Raw genomic sequence first — 18,052 nt, 5'->3', positions numbered from 1 at the left:
AGGTCCTTACAAGGCACATCGCACACATGGCTTCAGGAAGTGTCACCTCAGTTCACCAAATCCAGAACTGGACCCACAGCAGAGCTCCAGGGGATGACCAAGAAGCCCATTGAAGCTCCTTTCCTGCTCTCCTATTTCAGCACAGTTCTCACACAACGCCCCAGGCTCTGCCTGCCACACCAGGTGTGGAACACACAACAGGCACAGTCAGGATCAGCTTTAATGCTCTGTTTGCCTACTGCAAATCCCACTTTGCCCCTTACATGAAGGGCTTAAAAACCAGCAAGATGATGCAAGCACAAGTTGTTCTTGTGATGACTGCACAAGTGAACCATTTCTTCTTACAGACTGGACTTCTCAGAAAGAAACATCAGAATTCTGTGATTTATTATCCGAAATAGATTTAAACATTTGGGAGGAGATAAAAAAGGTTTCCAACACAAAACCCTGGAAATGAAGAGGCTAATCTGCCAAACAGCAAAACCATCAGCTGAGGTCAGAGAGGAGGCTGCATATGACAACAGCTTGCTGTATGTAGGGCAAAATTTGCAGATTAATTTCACTGTAACACTCCACAGAAGTGAGCTCTCATCTGAGGTGAGGAAGTATGCAAGGTTTTTCCAACTGTTAAAGACAAGGGCCAGTACAAATTAGGTAAGTATTCCTCTTTAGCATAGATAATCACAAAAAAAAGGATGACATTTTAGTTTTTATTATTTTATATTTGGCCAGGACTTTTAAAGGAAACATCAAACGTTCACTTTTTTGTAGGTCTAGAAAGGATTCAGTCTTCCCCCACCCCCACCTCCCATAGGATTTCTATTGGCCCTTATATTCACGCTGCAAATTAGTTGGGAATAGCAGTATTTATACTAGATCAGCAACGTCTGGTTCTTATCCAAATGTTCCACCTAAAGAGGATGCCAGTTCTCATGGATTGGACAGCCCACCCTGCAGCATTCCTGAGAATTGTACAATATAATCTTGAAAGTCAGCAGAGTGGATTATCCACTTTTTTCTGGACTTGAACTTGTGACCTTAACAGTAGCACAGCAGAAAGCAAATGTGCTATGCACTTTGCCATAGTAACCTTCCATGTATTCTTTTCAACTTAAATACACACAATTGAAACAGCTACAATTTTGGAAAATTATGTACAAACCCTATATTTTTTTCTTTTTTGATTACATATAAATACAAATTAGCTATTCTTCTAAAAAGTGGTTATAATAGTAAATAAATACAAAATAAGAATCTGACCATTATACTTCATGTGCTGGGGTTAAACCCATATAAAATGTACAACTAAAATACATTTAAAATCTTTAAAGGAATATTTCTCTGATTAAAATATTTGTTTTCCCAACTTTTTCGTAGACATAAATATATTTTCAAAATAGTTGTGTTTTTTTTCTTTCCATTTCATTACATAAATAAAGTCTTCATTGGGAAATATTAAAGTGTCAGCTATTTTTTTTTTTTTTGCATTTGTCTAATATATTTGCTGTGTTAGCGGCACCCACAACCCTCCACAACCATATCTTGATAGTTCTTTAATACAACTTTTTCATTTTCATCAAGGTAGAGCATGGAAATAGCACTCAGTTCTGTCGGCACACAGCAAGCCTTGGGGATTTTGGAATTCACTGAATTGACCAAAGTCTGAACAATGGCATGGTTTGTTGAGTTTAGATGATCTGCCAGAGGAAAAGGACATTCCCCATGGCAGTAAAAGGCACTATACCCTGGCGGGGCGACAATCCAGTCATTCCACCCCACATCATTGAAGTCCACATATAACGGATGCCTTTTGCAACTGTATTTGTGGCGTTTACGCTGTTTGTGTTTCGCTTGACGCTTTTCTCTTTTATGGAGCGGGTGTCCCTTGCCATCATGCCCAAACGTCACTAACAATGGCCTGAGCTGAGACCAGCTATCTTCATCCTGATGTAAAGACCTGCTAATCCTAACGTGCCTCTTGGAGGCACTGTTCTCTTTGTCCAAGTGAACCACCTCTACCACAAACCCATGATTAGGTTGTCCATGTGCAATCCACCTCAAAACAGCTGGCGTTACATCAAAACTTTCCCATTTACTTGCATTATGATGCACCAACCTGGTGTCCAAAAGTCTTGTGACAGGGTCCTTAGAGGTGGCTGTGGCTGGCTTTATAATTTCATAAATATTAATACGGTGATGGTAGCTGCTGTTGTTCTCAAAGGCTCCGTGCACCCGTTGCCGAAAAATCTGGAGTTCAGCTGAGGTGATAGACTCCTCGTTAGGGATGGAAGTTAAATTAAAGAAGAAACGCCGTGATGTTTTCCCACTCGTTTCCGGCAGTTCTTCCAAAACTTCTAATTTGATTGAACGGGGAAAATTTAAAAAAAAAAAAAAAAAAAGAGAGAAAAAAAGGAAAACATCAGAAACTGAGACAACCAATCATATCCCTTAAACTGTCTGCTGATGGCAGTTTTCAAATGACAGCTACCATATGTGACATCCAAGACCTGAAAGACTTTCAGGCAGAAAATGATGTGTCCCTTGTTAGTTTGTTTATGCAAGCATGTACAGCATGAAATTAAAAATACTTCATTCATTCATTGTTACACATTTGGATTGGATCCTGGTGGCCTTTGCCTTCCAGGTAGTTACATTAGAAACAAGAAATACACAGCATTAATTTGGACTTCAAGGACATGAGTGAAAAACTCAAGCACTAAAGCTACCAGAGAATCATTAAAACTGGTGGAGGACTTTGAGTAACTGTTGCATTTCTGATTTGTTCTGAGAACACAGCTCTAACATCAATCCTTTAAACTCCATTCTGAAAAACATTACTGTGCAATTTAGGTGACCTACAAATTATAATGTATGGATTTTTGTGTGTTTAATTAGAGACAGTGAACTCAGCATCCATAACGGTACTTTATGAAGCACATCCCAAAAGGTCCATAAGAACAGCAGGAATATTCAACTGCTGAAGTAGGGGTGGATGAAGAAGAGATAATGAAACAAAGTCACCTACAAACAAAAAGCTTATAAAACCACCAAAACCAAATATTCAAGGAATCACTAAACTCCAGGCCATTCCCACCTGAGAAAAAACTGAATGGAGCTTCAGAAGGAGTACAGTATTCTCAGGTTGCTACAGACATTAAGTTAAAAGTACTTCCCAAAAGAAAAGCCTCTCATGGTTTTTAACTTTGGTGCTAAACATACTGAAAGGAAAAATATATTTTAAAAAATCACTTTCTGAGGGGGAGCTATAACTGCTGTTAGCAATTCTTCCTCGTGTAACCATTCTCCTTTGAATCCAGTACAAATTTCTGCATAAGGCAAGGCTCAGCCTTATGGTCTTTCAGGACCAGGCCAGTATTTGCTAACGTGCAAATGTTTTTGAATGGTCACAAGACAAACTTCTGCTCTCAAGAAGTCACTAATGCAGTGAAAATGCAGTAAAAAAAATGGGAGTCACATTCATTTTCCACAAATTTTTTTAAAAACTGTAACACTGATTTTCTAACAAAGTCAGCTTTCGCTGTAATCGTTTGACTACTTCAAACTGTGTATTCTTACATCTGCCTAAACCTTATCAACTGTGCCCTTTCAACTCTTCTCTCATCCAGCCTCTTGCCCACAATTCCTTGGGTTTAACATGAATGACCCACGTGCTGCTGGCTTTTCCTCATTAACTGCCAGGTTTTTACTTCCCATGTAGGGAGACATGGATGAGGAAAGGTTAGATTTCACCATTCACCTCCCTCACCATAAGGCTTTCCACCAAACAGCACATCCACTTCTCAAAGGCCGCCTCCTTTTAGAAACTTAAAAACTAATTAATATCTTTTTTTGGCACAGCTTCACTCTACAAGCAGAGGGAAACTGAGTTTTCATTACTTTTGCAGCGGGGCCACTGCATGGCAGCAGTGGAGAGCCGCAGCCAGGAGCAATTACAACCTGGGGAAACGCTTCCCAAAAAAGCACGTGAGCGACACGCGCCCCACCGGCTCCCCGGGCCGGGCAATGCCATCGCCGCTGCTGGGGCTGCGGGACCGGGAATCGCCCCCGACTGCGGGCTGAGGGTCTGCCCCGGACTATCGCTGCCTCGGGGGGCTGCAGGCACGGAGGTGATGCGGAGGCGCTGCTGGAACCTCGCAGGTGAGAGCCGAGCGCGGCCACGGGGCTTTGGCCAGCCTGGGCACTGCAGCGCTCCTGCACAGCAGCCCCCGAGGATGTCGCGATCGATTGTTTCACTGATCTCTCACGGGGATTACACAAGGGTTCTAAGCGGCCCGGCTCAGCCGCGCATTAGGGAGCCTTCCCTGCTTTCTAGCCTCGCAGGAGAGCGGCCATCTGTGGGAACGCTTAACGCGGAGCCGCGCTGGTTCAGCGGCAAAAGTCAATAAACCGGGAGCGCCCCGGTGGGAAGAAGGGAGCTGGCAGAGCAAGAGCTCCGCAGCAGAGCCCGTCGGGCAGCGCACCCAGCCGGGACACGCACGGCGCGAACCCCGCGGTACCGGCGGGAGGAATCCGCCCCCCGCTCCTCCTCCGGCCCTGCCCTGCCCTCCCCTCCGCTCCCGCAGCCCGCGGAGCCCCCGCCCGCCCGTACCTTCGTGGTGGAAGCTGCGGACGGTGTTGGCACGGCTGGCCGCCCGCTCCAGCGGGAAGCCCAGCGCCGCCGGCTGCCCCAGCTGCTGCCCCGCGTGCAGGCGGTAGAGGTCCAGCATGTAGGGCGGGATGACGACGTCCTTGCCGGGGCTGGGTCGCCGCTTCAGCCCGAACATGTGGAGCAGGCGCAGCTCGAACTCGCTGAGCAGGTCCTCGGGGCGCTGCGCGGCCGAGGCGGCGCGGCCCGGCTCGCTGAAGCGCCGCCGACCCACCTCGGGCATGAGCCCGGCCGCGCCGCCCAGCAGCGCCTGGCAGAGCAGCAGCGCCAGGAGCGAGCGCGTCACGGCAACCATGATCAACCTGCGCGGAGGAGGAGGAGGAGGCGATGGGAGCCAGTCAGCGCGGACACCGCGCCGGGGGTGTGGGGGGGACGGGCGGGGACGGTCCGCAGGTGGGACCCACCCGGGCGCCGGGCCATGGCCGGCGGAGCCCCCGCCGCGGACCGGCCGGCGGAGCTCCCCGAGGGGCCGCTTCAGGTGCGCGGCGGCACCGAAATCCCCGTGGCAGGAGATCAAAGGGAGCGAGGCGGGACGGGGGAGCGGAGCGGGGCGCTCCGCAACAAAGGAGCGCGGAGGTGAAGGGGAGGAGGGGACGCGGCCGGGGGCGCCGCCGGGGCCGGGGCGCAGGTGTGCGCCGGGCCGGGCCTCCCGCCGCCGCTCACCGGGAAGGGAAGGGGCGGCTGCCCAGCACAGCCAGCTCCTCGCTGAGCTCCCATCCCGACCCCCGGGCTTCCCCACACACGCCCCGCTGAGCCGAGCCGCGGGGGCTCGGGGCCGGCTCCGCTTCCCCCACGGCAGGGCAGCGGCTTCCCTCAGCGGAGGGAAAAGGAGAGCTGTTTTCCCTCGGCGGAGTGGAAGAAGGGGGAAGGAGGAAAATACATATCCTGCTACGTCCTTAGCCAAACCCACAGGATGACATTCTCCCCCGTGAAACTTTGGGCTGGATTATTATAATAGCAATAATAGTTATGATTAGTGTCCCGTCCCCCCTCTCTCTTCCAGAGCTCTAGCACCTCCGCCGTGGCCCACGGAGTCATCCTGCGGAGAAGGCTTTCAGCGGATCTGCGACCGCCGGAGCTATACCTGTGTGCAGCAGCAGGGGTTGTGTCTGCAGGAGGGTGTTCTGCTCTCGGGGTGTTTTTCCCGCATCACTTGGTGTTACTCCAAACTTCGCTGCTGCTCCTCTACAGCTGCCGAGCAGAAAATAGAAGTTCCCTGTAGTGCAGTCCGCCTCGGAAACATACTTTTAGCAGCTGGTTGAGGAGGCAGAAGGCAAGTCCCAGCCAGGGAAAAAGCTTCTCCCTTTTAAAAGCAGCGATCGTGAAGTTGCTTCTTCTTCTTCCTCCTCCTCGCGTGTGTGTGCCTGCCCGTGAATGGGTCCCTACGTGTCTACGGAGTTAAAAAGCTCCTTTTCAAAAATGTCCTTTGCATCACGCTCATCAGACAGATGGACATTTACCGAGACTCCCGCAGCAACATCAAGATGAAGCTTGACTTGTCTCCGCTCCCTTAAAAAAGAAAGGAAAAAGGAGGGAGGAGGGTAAATAAAAGAGGGGAAGGAAAAAAAAAAAAAAAAAAAAGGGGTGGGGAGCCGCCCGCCGCCGTCCCGCGTGGAGCGGCCGCGCTAGGGCACCGCGCCGGGCTCCCCGCCGGCCCCGCACCGCACCATGGCCGGGGGTGGCCGCCCGCCGCCGCCGCCGGGGCTTTTTGTTGCGCGGCGATGTCACGACCCCGGAGGCTCGGGGGCCCGCGCCAATCACAGCCGCCCTGTGGGAGCGGGCTGCGGCCCCGCACGGCTTTTAAAGGAGACGCCGCCTCCCTCCCTCGCTCCTTCCCTCCCTCCTCCCTCGCCCGCTCCCTCCCTCGCCGCGGCTGCCGCCCGCGCCCGGGTCGCTCGCAGCACCGCGGGGACGAGGGATGTGGCGGGCGGCTGTCCCGTTAAATTGTGGTACCGGCGGCTGGTCCGATGCGGAAAGACCCCCGGCCCGCCCGGTCCCGGGTCCCGCTCCGGACGGCAGTGGCGGAACGGGACCGGGCCGGGTCGAACAATGACCCATTGTACAGCCTGAGCGCTCCGCCGCCGCAAATCGGATTAGCGCCGTGCCCCGGACTGCCGGGGTGGCAAGGTGCGAAGGTCACGTAAGGTACCGGGAGAATCCCGGTGCTTTAGAAGTACTTTAAAAACACATATATGTACTTATTTTTCCCAGCCCACCAGAGCGTGGAGCCCGCTGCCGGAGGAAGGGGCGAGGGCTGGAAATCTGGGGGTTTCCCCCCCTCCCCTCTCCAAAAGAGAAGCGCCCGGACTCCGGAGAAGTCTCCTCCCGCAGCGCTGCCGCGGCGCATCCGATGCGGGCTCAGCCCCGTGCGGGCGGCGGAGGGGTTGGGCCGGGTGGTTTTTTTAAGATGTGGCTGCCCTCCAGTGGTGGAACGGCGGCGGATCGCCCGGCCCGGAACGGCAGCCCCGGCGCGAACCGCCCGCCCGCGGCCCCGCAACCTGCTCCGGGGCTGAGCCGCGCTCCCCGTGGGGCCGGGACCCCCCCGTGCCCAGGCGGGGCCCCCCGGGCTGCAGCCGCGACAGCCCCCGGCATCACCCATGGAGCGGGACAGCGGTGGCACGGGTGGAGAAGGCGGCTCCGTGCCCAGCGCGATTGGGCTCCCAATCCCAACTGCATCCCTCGATCTCTTCCTGACGCTGGCGAATCTCCTGATACAACGAGTAACTCGCGAGCAGGGCTGTGTGCTTTGCCCCAGCTCTTGTTTGTCCGCCTGGGCTCTGCGGTAGGAGCAGGCCCTTGCATAGGTATGCGATACCCAGCAATTTAGGGTCCTCATCAAAGCCAAAGCAATCGGCACACCATCATTAGCCAGGGTCCTGGTGCCTTCCCGGCAAGGCAGGTGCTCTGTGCTCCACCTCCTCTTCCCAATATCTCTCAGGGGCTTCATTTGCAAAAGGCACAGCCAGCCTGCGACACCTTGAATTACTGCGGAGGAGGACTTAGAGCAATAACAACTGAGACAGCTCCATTAGCAGCTCCTCCTTTGGGAGCGGCCTTTTCCCTACTTCTTATGACCTTTTAGTATAGGAAGAGCACCGATTTGAGACAGGAATCCAGCACATCTGGACTGCAACAATTCCTCCTGTGGACCTTCTTCCCTTATATTCCCCATCACGACTGCAGCAACTCCCATGAAGCATCCCTGCAGGATGAGGAGCTCGCCCAGGGAGGTACATACCAGCAAAACAAACCACCCCAGAACTGCTCCAGCCTAATTAAAGAGCTGCTACAGCTCCTTCATGCCAGCAGCTCCCAACACTCGCTAACCTGATTTTCACTCCCTGCCGTGCACACGGTGCTAGAGGGGACACTGAGCAAGGTGAAATCCCTCAAAAGCTGAGTTATTTTTCTGTTGCATTCCAGCACAGATAATGTTTAATTTTATGACTTCCTGCAAGTCTTTAGCATGAACTGAAAGTTCGTGCAGTGTGACTTCAGGGTATGCCAATTATGTAAATCAGCACTAAAATAACAATGGCAACATAGTTTACACATCACTGACATTAAATGAGCACTTCAACTTCTAATTGCCATTCCAGTTCAATCTTAGTGGGTCATGCCAGGAAAAAGTCATTTCTTGCCTCAACACTTACTCCCTGTGCCTGGAGCATAGGCTCTACTGTATGCCCAGCACAGCGTTATCTCCAGGAGCTTTCTAAATTAGGATAACAAGCCTTAGAAGGGAAAAACGTGTTTGTGGCTGCTCTGAAGGCCTGCAGATTCTCTGGGCTGATTTCAACAGGGTCTTGTAGGTTTGCCCCTCTCTGATTTTAAATAAATAGGCTCTCAGAGTCTTTTCTTGGCCATAAAACACCTTGCCCTTATACTTTGTCATGTCTCAGTCTATTTGATCTGGGGCAGTAACTCTGCCTTCCTATCCATTTCCTCGAGGCCCCAAAAAACAGCACTGAAACACCTCTAGCACCCTCCCTGAGTTCACTCCACCCATCCACACCAGAACTTCAGTCATGGCCCCCCACCTTCCCCAAGGTTTCTCACCAAGGCAGCTCCATTGAGGCAGTAGTACTGTGGAATATGGGGGGAAAGGCCTTCAAAATGCCATTCCTAGAGGTTTGGTAGTGGTCCAGATCTCCTCAGCACAAAAACCAACTAAATTCTGCCTTTAGTTCAGGCCTTCTGCACTGTTCCCCCAGCACCAGCCCACCTGAGCTCACCAGCTGAGAAGCATCTTCATGATTACAGAGATAATCAGATACAGGTGTATTCAGGTACAATGAATTGGAGGGCAAACAAGTCTGGATGTGCACATCCAGATTTCCAGCTCCACAAACGAGCCCTTATCCTCTTCCCACTCCTAGAGCTGGGTAGCAGCACTTGAGATAGAGAAATTAAAGTTCAACCAATGCATTCCCTGCAGCTGAAATTCCCCACAAGCTCTCTGAAAATGAGGAGTTGAGTGGTATACGTCAGCTAAATATCCAGCCCCATCGAGGTGGGCTGCCACAATGTTATTGCATTTTACAGAGTTACTTCAAGAGCAATCCTGCTCTCCAGCCCAAGTTCTGCCAGAAAGAGAAACCACCATTTACACTGAAAAGATCCATTTTAGCAAACCTGACTGTGCATAGTTGTTGACCTCCTTTGTGAAATTTCGATTCTCCCCCCAGAACTTTGCATAGTTGACTACACTGATTCGTTTCTTCTTTACCACCTGCATGCCTTTTTTTTTTTTTTTTTTTTTTTTGCAGGTGTTTAGCCAGTAAATACTCAATTAGTGGCACCTGCTGCTAATGTTTCAGATCCAGGTGTTCCTTGCTAGGACCCAAACACAGCTGATAGATATCAGCTTCGGGTGTTCTTGGGTTTTCTTAGTAAAAGGGTGGAAAACGACATGTTTTAAAACAAGATGAGAATCCTTTTTCCAGGGCAGACAGAAAAGAAGAAAACCTTTTCTTCCCTCTAGACTTTTTTCCTTACAAGTCCTGTACAAAATCACATATATACCCTGCTACAACATAGTCTATTTTTTTCCTATTTGGTTACACTGCAACCAGCACTGCTGGTGGCTGTGGGTAGAAGACTTTAGCTGGAGGACCTAGATGAGAAAGGCTCCCTGGGGTCTGTGACCACAGCTTGCAATCCTGAGCAAAATGGCCTAAATTCTGCTCTATACAGAGACACAAGCCTGCAGAAACATTGCAGCACTCTGTGCACTGTGATATTCAACATTTCACTACTGGCTCCAGCGGCCCCTGTGACCAACGCAGAGCATTTTTGATAATTAGACCACAGTCCCCTGGATATGAGAAGTATGTGAGACATGAAATATTAATAGTAGTGAGCTTTTTTTTAATGGATTTTGCACATTTCAGTGAATAAACTTCTTGATAAAAGTCTGTGCTGAAGTATGAAATGTATACATGGTACAGCACCAAGTGTGAGCAGGGCAAGGGCTGAAAATGAGTTAAGATGTGTTAGTGATGTTGAGGTTTTGCCTTTGTAATGGGTAGAGATTATCTGAAAGCTTTTCTTTTCCTGAGCTGTGCTTCCTGTTGGCATCTGTGTGAATATGATGTGTGGCCATTCTTTAAAATATTACTTAATACTGTTTTCCAAAGACAAGTTTGCCATTTGGTGGTTTATCTTTTAACATCTATCAACTGGCTGTGCTGCACAGCCTGTCTCCTGTTGTGTGAAGGATGGATTCTCACCTGAGAAGATAATTTACAAGAAGGTGATTTGTTTTTGAAGAGAGGAAAGGCAGCTTATTCAGAAATATCTATTTCTTTTTTTATTCACATTTGCTGAAATCTGGCAGCTCTTCAAAGCTGTTGCTCTGTTTCACAGTGAGTCTCAATTTCATTCATCAAATCTCAGCTTGCTTTCCATCATAGTGGCAGGGAAATTGGAATTTATCAGGAAATACAATGCAGACCCAGGATTTTCTCAATTTCCAGTAGGTCTCCACTGCTAGTGAACGATAGCAGTTGCTCCCAGCTCTGTTACGAGTGCAGATACAGGCTGCAGCAATCCTACAATTTTTAACAAAATTACTGGGGAAAGAAGTAAAGGGGAGGCTAATATAAGCTTTTTTTTTTTTAATGTTTTTTCCTTTGATGCTGCAGAGTTCCAGATTTCAAAATCCAGCATTTGACCTGTGGCTATTATCACGAAGAGGTGGAAATGCCACAACAGCTCGGTACAGCCTGGAGAACAACCAAGCCATCACTGGGCAGATGCTGAGGCACTGCCACCACTGGTGTACTTTTAATTCCATGCAGTAGGGATAGTCACAGACTAGGGCAACTCAGTAGGCCATGAAGATCCCAGTTCTCTTCCCAGCAACAGCAATGTCTCCTTTTATTTTCCATAGTGCCTTGGTTTTCCCACCATGGAAATAGGATGATCATGCTGACCCTCACTTGTAAGTTCCTGCAAGATCTTCAAGAAAACCACTAAGGATTAGTCACTGCCATTGTTTGGGGTTAAATATTAGGTTAATACCAATAATAATCTCAAATATCTGGGATCCCAAGGCTCAGTCTTGCCTCAAAGACAGTGGCAAAGTTCCTACTTGTTTTGGTGGTACGGGCTTACATGTTTAAGCAATGAAGAGACAGGGATGCCAACTCTTCTGGTCAGATTTGGAGCAAAGTGGGATTTTTTAATTATATAAGTCTTGTTAGAAAGACAATGAGGTGAGGGTGTTCTCCCACAAGAAAGGGAAATGGCTGCGTCATCGATGGTCCACTTCAAGAGCTTATAATTGCATCACTGCAGAGATGACGTCAAGCAAAATGGAGGATAAAATAAAGTTACGCATATTGCCTTAAGAAGTGCATATTTTAGCAGTGAAACTGGATAATGTTTTGCAATTAAAATAAAATAAAGGCAAGCATGACGTTCTGTTTAAGCAGATTGTCTGTATGAAGGCTTTATTGTAGCTGCAGATTTAGGGCATATGAAAAGGTTTTCTGTGCTCGGTTGCAGGATGAAAAACCTTGCATCATCGGGCATTCTTGTTCTCTAACACTTCTTTGCCTTTGATAGTGAATGCTTGCAATTTTATTTTCTGCTGCAAAGTCATGTTTGCTCAGGTCATTATCATTCCAGTTTTTAAATATCCTCTTAAGACTAGGCAGAACTGCAGAGAGCAACAGTGAAGATTTGTGCCTGCTCCGTGCATGTGCTCGGCACAAGCGATCAGCTGCCGCACCTGCTTCGCGCTGGCAGCAAATCCATTTGTGAGCTGCTTTCAATCCCATCCCTTGTTCCCAGATTCCAGAGGGGCTCTGATGGACACAGGTCCCCATTCAAACATCACCATGGAACTTTTATCTGGGAGCCTGTTTGCTACAAAAGCAACTGACTGGGAGGGGTCTTAGGAGAACAGCATCCTTTGACTGGTCCTGGGCTCTTGTCCGCTCCAGCACTCCCTCTGCAGCATTCCAGATTGCAGGGATTAATTAATTAATTAGCAGCACACATTCAACTGCTCCAAGGTCCTGTTTATCCTCAAAACATCTGGAACCTTTAAGTCATAGAGCCATAGTCAAAGTCATCTCCCCGTGTCCAGCCTCCACATTCCTCTCCAAGGGGAGGAATATCCACTGTCTCCATTTTACAGGAGGAAAGAAGGGGCAGAGACCAGAGAAAGGCTGGTTTTACTGAGAGGTACACAGGGGACCAAACACCTGGGGAGCTCATACTCAAATTTTCAACAATGCTTAAGCAGGTTAGACACAGTCTTTGTGTTAAAATCCCAAAACTTCAAGTGAGATGTTCAGTACTCAGCTTGTGGAGGTATTTTTTAAAAGCCTGATACCAAACCTACTACCCAATAGTTTCCTGACAAATTCCTGCAGTGCCTTGTCCACAGTTCTTACTGCAACTCATAAATCCTAGAAGGAATATGATAATCCCATTCAACTAGAGAGAAAAGCTCTGATGTGCTAAGAGTCTGTTTGCACTGAAGAGAGAGGGGTTTTTACAGCCTTGGTCAGGATAATAAAGGTATCAGTTAGGGTATCCATGTACAGATTTGTTCCCAACCTGGATCAGTCTCCATAGGAGAGAGACACACTGAATTCCCTCATTTGCTGTGCCATCACCTCCTTCCTTTGATTTTTTCCAGGCCCCAGTGCAGGATGGGCATTGTGCATCCAATCTGCTCAGCACTCTGTGAAAGCCTGGGCCAACCTTTATATTCTTTAATACTTTAACTGCCTTCCCTCACCACACCTCAGCTTCCTGCTTTTTTCTGATATTTGCAGTGACCTATCTAGCCTCACTCCATGTGCTCATTAAAAGTAAGCACATCCATCAGCCTGGAAAAGCAATGCCATGAAATATCCATGATGTGCAGCATTGTCCAGTTACTAATTCCATGATTCCCATCAATTCTGCTTTCTCTACCTGGACTTAGGCAGCCTTGCTGTTGTGTTACTGTAGATTTGTCCTTCCTTATATTTTCTGTTTCCTCTCCAGTATTTAGGTGTAGAGGCTCAGTAAACATTCACATCCACTTAAGGTGGGTGTACTAAACATTGTATACATTCCTTTAGTCAGCTGTACAATAAACTCCTTTCAAATAAATCAAAATACTAAACAAACAAACTGGGGAAGCATGGAATAAACTTCATTTATTTTGTACCCTGACTGTCTCCCTTGCTTTCTGCTTCCTTTTGTATCCCAGACCTCTGCATAAGCCCTGACAGCCAATGGGTTTCAAAAAACCATTCAAGTTCAAAAAAGGAACTGCCCCAAAATTCCTCCTGTCTCTCTTTGCCAGAAAGGGCAGCCAGCACTTGAATCAGGAAAGAAGTAAGATCACCACAAGCCCCAAATTAATACTTTAAATAATTTTAAACAAACTGTAAGCCCTGGTTCAGATGCTCACTCAGCCTAGGAAGAATCCTAAGGACCTGAAACTCAAGTTTGTGAATAAATCCTTGGAAAAAATAGGGCTGCTCTCTCCCTACCAGTGGAAAATTGAAAATCCAAGTTGTGCAATCGAATGTGACATTCATTTCTGCAGCTGGTGGGAAAATAGTTTCCTTACAAAATAAACTTAATAAAAAGTAGACTGTTTTGTATATCTTTTTTTTTCCCTAAGCAACTTCTAAAATGTCAGACATTAATTCTGAGGAACTGTGATAGATTAAAAAAAATACACCACTGAAGTAATATGTCAATATTATTTTTTCCTTTCTTCCTTTCATTCATGTACAATGTTGGGCATGTTCAGATAAAACAAGCTCAATTTTCCACGTCTAAAACTATGAAAAAGCTTTTCTAGGAACTCTCCAAAGGAATATCTACTTATATGATAAAACTAAGATTTATTCCTCTTAAGATGAAGTGAAATCACTGCTATCCCAACTAAATGCCATTTGCTCTGTGGCTTTCCCAAAACCTCATGTGGAAAGGAGGCTCCTGAGCTGCCTCATGGACATAATTTAAATTTTTAAGCATTTAAACTTTCAACATTTTTAAGCAGAGCAGCAGGTTAGCAGGACTATCACCATTATGTTCAGAGAAACAGTATTTTCCAATGCTCTTCAAGAGAGGAATAACTGCTCCTGGCAACCTCTTCATTAGTGATAAAAGCATTTCTAATACCACTACTTTGATATAAACAATGAAATAAAACCAGAAAAAGATACATAACTCCCCTGAATGAGGAGCCTTTAGAGCTTTTCTCTTATTGTAATATTTCCCATCCTAAAAGTGGAAGAAACTGCAGCAACAAATCCCCTCCCAAGGGGGAAAAGGAAACCTCAAGTTAACTGTGGGGAAGTGTTCAAGGCCAGGCTGGATGGGGCTTGGATCAGCCTGGTTTAGTGGGAGGTGTCCCTGTCCAAGGCAGGGGTTGGAGCTGGATGATCTTTAAGGTCCATTCCAAGCCAACTCTGTGACCCTCTGAAGGAAATCTGTCACGTCCTTGCAAAGGCAGTGGTGCACAGTGGGCAAATGGAACTTGGCACCTGCAGCTTGGAGGAGTTCAGCCACCCTGCTGTGCTGAAGGAAGGCAAGGATTCCTGGCCAGAAATGGGGATTCAGGGGGCAAAGTGCCTCTAGCTTCTTCAGGTTACTGAAACTGCAACTGTTCCCTCACTTGTGTGGAAAACTCTATTTATACCCACCTTGAGGCATTAAAGAGAAATGCAGGTGCAGCAATACCAAAGTGATCTGTCCTCTCACTGCCCAGTCTCAGAGCCCTGACAGAAGTGCACCTCATTCCTGCTTCCCTCTCTTCCCACAGCTCCATGTTCCTGGTGAACCCACTGCATTTTCAGAGAAGCAAAACCCTCTTCTTCCAAAGCCCAGGGCAAAATTCCACGGGAGCAAGCTAGACCCACAGGCCTGTTTGTATCTCTTCCTCTGAGGCTACACCTCTACTAGTAAATCCAGTGTGCCTGGGAACATTCCTGGGCATGGAGTCCAGCTGGCATGGAAAATCCTGCTTCACTGCTGGCTTCCTCAGCAGGGTGTCTGCATGCAAACTGCTGCTTGGGGATGGTCCCAGGGATGTCAGAACAAACCACGGTGAGAAACCACCTGGAGAGAACTTCCTGGCCCAGCCCAAAGGCACAGGGGTGTCCTGACAGAACCTCAGTCACTGGTTTTGGATGTTCTCCCAGGAACTGCAGTGTGCACCAGGGCAAGTGTTCCCAAGGCCATGCCCACCTCTGCCTGCCCAGAGGATGCAGAACCTGGGTTAAGGCTGTCAGCACTTCAGTCAGCTGCAGGGGATTTCACCCAGCGGTGAACACTTTTATCTGCACAGGAGCTGCTGATAAGGGATCGTTTAAAGGCACCCAGAGGGGAAACCACTTGAAAGCAGAGCTGTGGTGATCCAAAGAGCAGCTCTGGAGCAGGCTGGGGTGGGACCCCAGGGAGCCAGAGCTGTGGGGAGGTGAGAGGGCTCCTGAACACCCAGTGCTCATTCCCACAGAGGGGCTGAGGGGTGTTTGCACAAACTGTGCACAGGTTTGCTGGGATCAGTGGAGCTCTGAACTGGCAGACCTATGGAAGTACCATGATGGAGTTCTGTATTGAGTTTGATCCACAAGCTGCTCCAAACTTGCCAGCTTGTGACTGGCATTCTCTGCATTGGGGTGTCACTCTATGGCCATAAACCCTGTCTTGGTTGCAGAGAGCAGGGAAAGGGATCTTTCCCTTTTCTGTTTTTTTTTGCCTTTTCCTTCCACATCCTCACTGAGGGCCTCCTCCACTTCTCACACCCAACCATTCCCTGCCTCACGTGTCTCCAAGTTAGGATGAAACTTCTGCAGACATTTTAGCTAACTCTGACTATATTCTCTGGGTTAGGGAGCAATTGTAGGTGCTGCTCTGCTGGTAGGTGAAAGGGGGGAAGCAGTTACAGGAAGAGGGAGAGGGAGAGAAGCAGGGATGTTTGGCAGAAAGTGCTGCTCCAGGTGAGGATGTGTGACCAGTACCTCAGGGCAGGTATCTCAGTTTTGTTTTCTTTTTAAAAAAAGCTCAAGGATGGATGTGAAGATATTTTTATTCAGTTCATCAAATGAACATATGGTCCCAAAAGTAATCTGTCATAGAGACAATTATTTAGTTAAACCTCAATCAAGTTTTATTCCTTCACTATTGAGCCATAAATTGGGCGGAGGTATCAAAGTTTCTGCACAACCACTCCAAAGTCACTTCTCCCATGTGTGCTGCAGTTTGCTAGCCCCTTGTTTGGATTCAGGCTTGGCATTCCCCATGGCTAATTCATCCCAGACATGAAGGACCCTTCTCTCCTTGCTGCATATGCCCTCTGCTCAGCACAGAGCCTGGCTGCCAGCAGCAGAGTCCCAACAACGTAGCTGAGCAAAGCCCAGGCTGCCACCATCACTCCCAGCAGATCCCTCCTTCCCAGTCCTGCTCCATCTCTGCTTCCAAAACTGCTGCCATGGACAGGTTCAAAGAGCTGGTTTGTCTGCAAAGTAAAACCTTCTTGGAGCACATGCTCAGCTCTTTGCTTGGTGGGGTCCTGATCAAGGTTGGCACTTCTACATTACAAATATATTCTTTCCTTTATAGTTAAATGCAATGTAAATTCATTTAACAAGTAAAGCTCAGTACAAGTCTTTAACTTGTAAACCAGGATTTAAAAATCTGTAGGAGCCATGTTCCTTTCCCTGTCACAGCTGAAGGTACAGTAGCTAATGTTTCAGCTAAGGTTTTGTTCAAAATCACACAAGGTTGACATTAGGCCCACAAAAGGAAATCATGATTGATGATCTGGCCTGTACAACTACAATTCTTTTAGTAACAAAAATATTTTGTAAGATCATTTATTATTGAGATCAAGCAATGAGTTTGGAGCTACATAAAATGGTTCCAATTAGATTCAAGTAATTGATATTTTGAGTGAACATAAACTTTTTTTGGATTTAAAAAAGGGCAATGAAAGCTCAAGTGAGCTCATATCTGATATTAAAGCCTTCAAAGTGTTTTGCTTTTTTAAAATTCTCTTTTTAGTGCAAGAGAGATACACACACAGGAATGGGGGGAGGAGCAACAAGGATGTGTGAAAAAAGAGGAGTGATTTTCCCAAGCTGATTTCCTGGGTGACCTGGTGATCTGCACCAACTGGATCAGCAACAGCACAAGAATCCAGAGTTTCCACTGCACCATAAGTGGCAAAGGGAGGAAAAGCCAGCAAAGCACAAATTTGAGAATCTCACCACTGAGATTCTCAGGAAGACCATGAAGTGTTCAAGGAGTTATTAGTGAGGAAGAGAAGATGGATTATTTCTGATTTTATTGCCCAAATGTCATCATTAGATATTTCATCTCCTGTGCCCACCCAAAGATCTACAAAAGTTCTCTACAGCCTCTACCAGTGGTTTAATCTCTAGAGTGCAATTTGCTCCTAATTACAATCAGATCATAATCACAGATTCACATTTTTGTATAGCTTCTTTTGGGTCTGAATATGTACTAGTGTGACATGGAACAGTTTTTGCTTTAGCTCAGCTTTGGTTTGCAGCTTTTTCAGTGTTCCTGTTTGAAGTCTTGGAAATGAACACGAAGTCTAAATCCACTGAACTTGTAAAGCTTAGCTGAAACTGTGAGTACTCAACCCAGCTGAAGACCTACTCCTTCCTAAAAACAATTGTTACAGTATCTTGATATTTCTGGGACTCATCCCAGACTGAACATGATAAAACACCAGGATCTTTTCCTCAAAGGCAGTCTCCCATGATCCCCATGTGGGCCCTAGCTTCAGACTTTCTCCTATCTTTGTAAATATTTTTCCTTAACAATGGTTGAAGAACATAAGGTTGAGTGGACAGGAATTGTCAATATTTGATTTTGATGAGAAACAAGCATCTCCCT

The 18,052-nt window shown here is 47.5% G+C and overlaps 1 protein-coding gene across 6 annotated transcripts in view; it reads right to left on the bottom strand.

Annotated features, from left to right (window-relative positions):
- The window catches only part of BMP2 (bone morphogenetic protein 2), a 120,873-nt gene that overhangs the window by 22,849 nt on the left and 79,972 nt on the right, over positions 1-18,052 (bottom strand). For 2 of the 6 annotated variants that reach the window (XM_033056546.1, XM_033056547.1), the window contains exons 1-3: positions 5,751-6,230; positions 4,610-4,968; positions 2,117-2,354 (exon numbers count right to left, since the gene is read on the bottom strand). In XM_033056546.1, the coding sequence (XP_032912437.1) occupies positions 2,117-2,354; positions 4,610-4,961 (590 nt within the window). In that variant the 5' untranslated portion in view covers positions 4,962-4,968; positions 5,751-6,230. Of the gene's footprint in view, positions 1-696; positions 2,355-4,609; positions 4,969-5,750; positions 6,231-6,333; positions 6,412-6,619; positions 6,861-6,882; positions 6,902-18,052 lie in introns of those variants that run through there. The other 4 variants (XM_033056545.1, XM_033056541.1, XM_033056542.1 and 1 more) reach the window with 4 other exon arrangements.

The sequence above is a fragment of the Catharus ustulatus genome, chromosome 3 (assembly GCF_009819885.2).
Source record: "Catharus ustulatus isolate bCatUst1 chromosome 3, bCatUst1.pri.v2, whole genome shotgun sequence".
NCBI classification, from domain to species: Eukaryota; Metazoa; Chordata; class Aves; order Passeriformes; family Turdidae; genus Catharus; species Catharus ustulatus.
The sequence above is the reverse complement of the archived record's forward strand: the minus strand, read 5'-3'. Positions and strand labels throughout refer to the sequence as shown.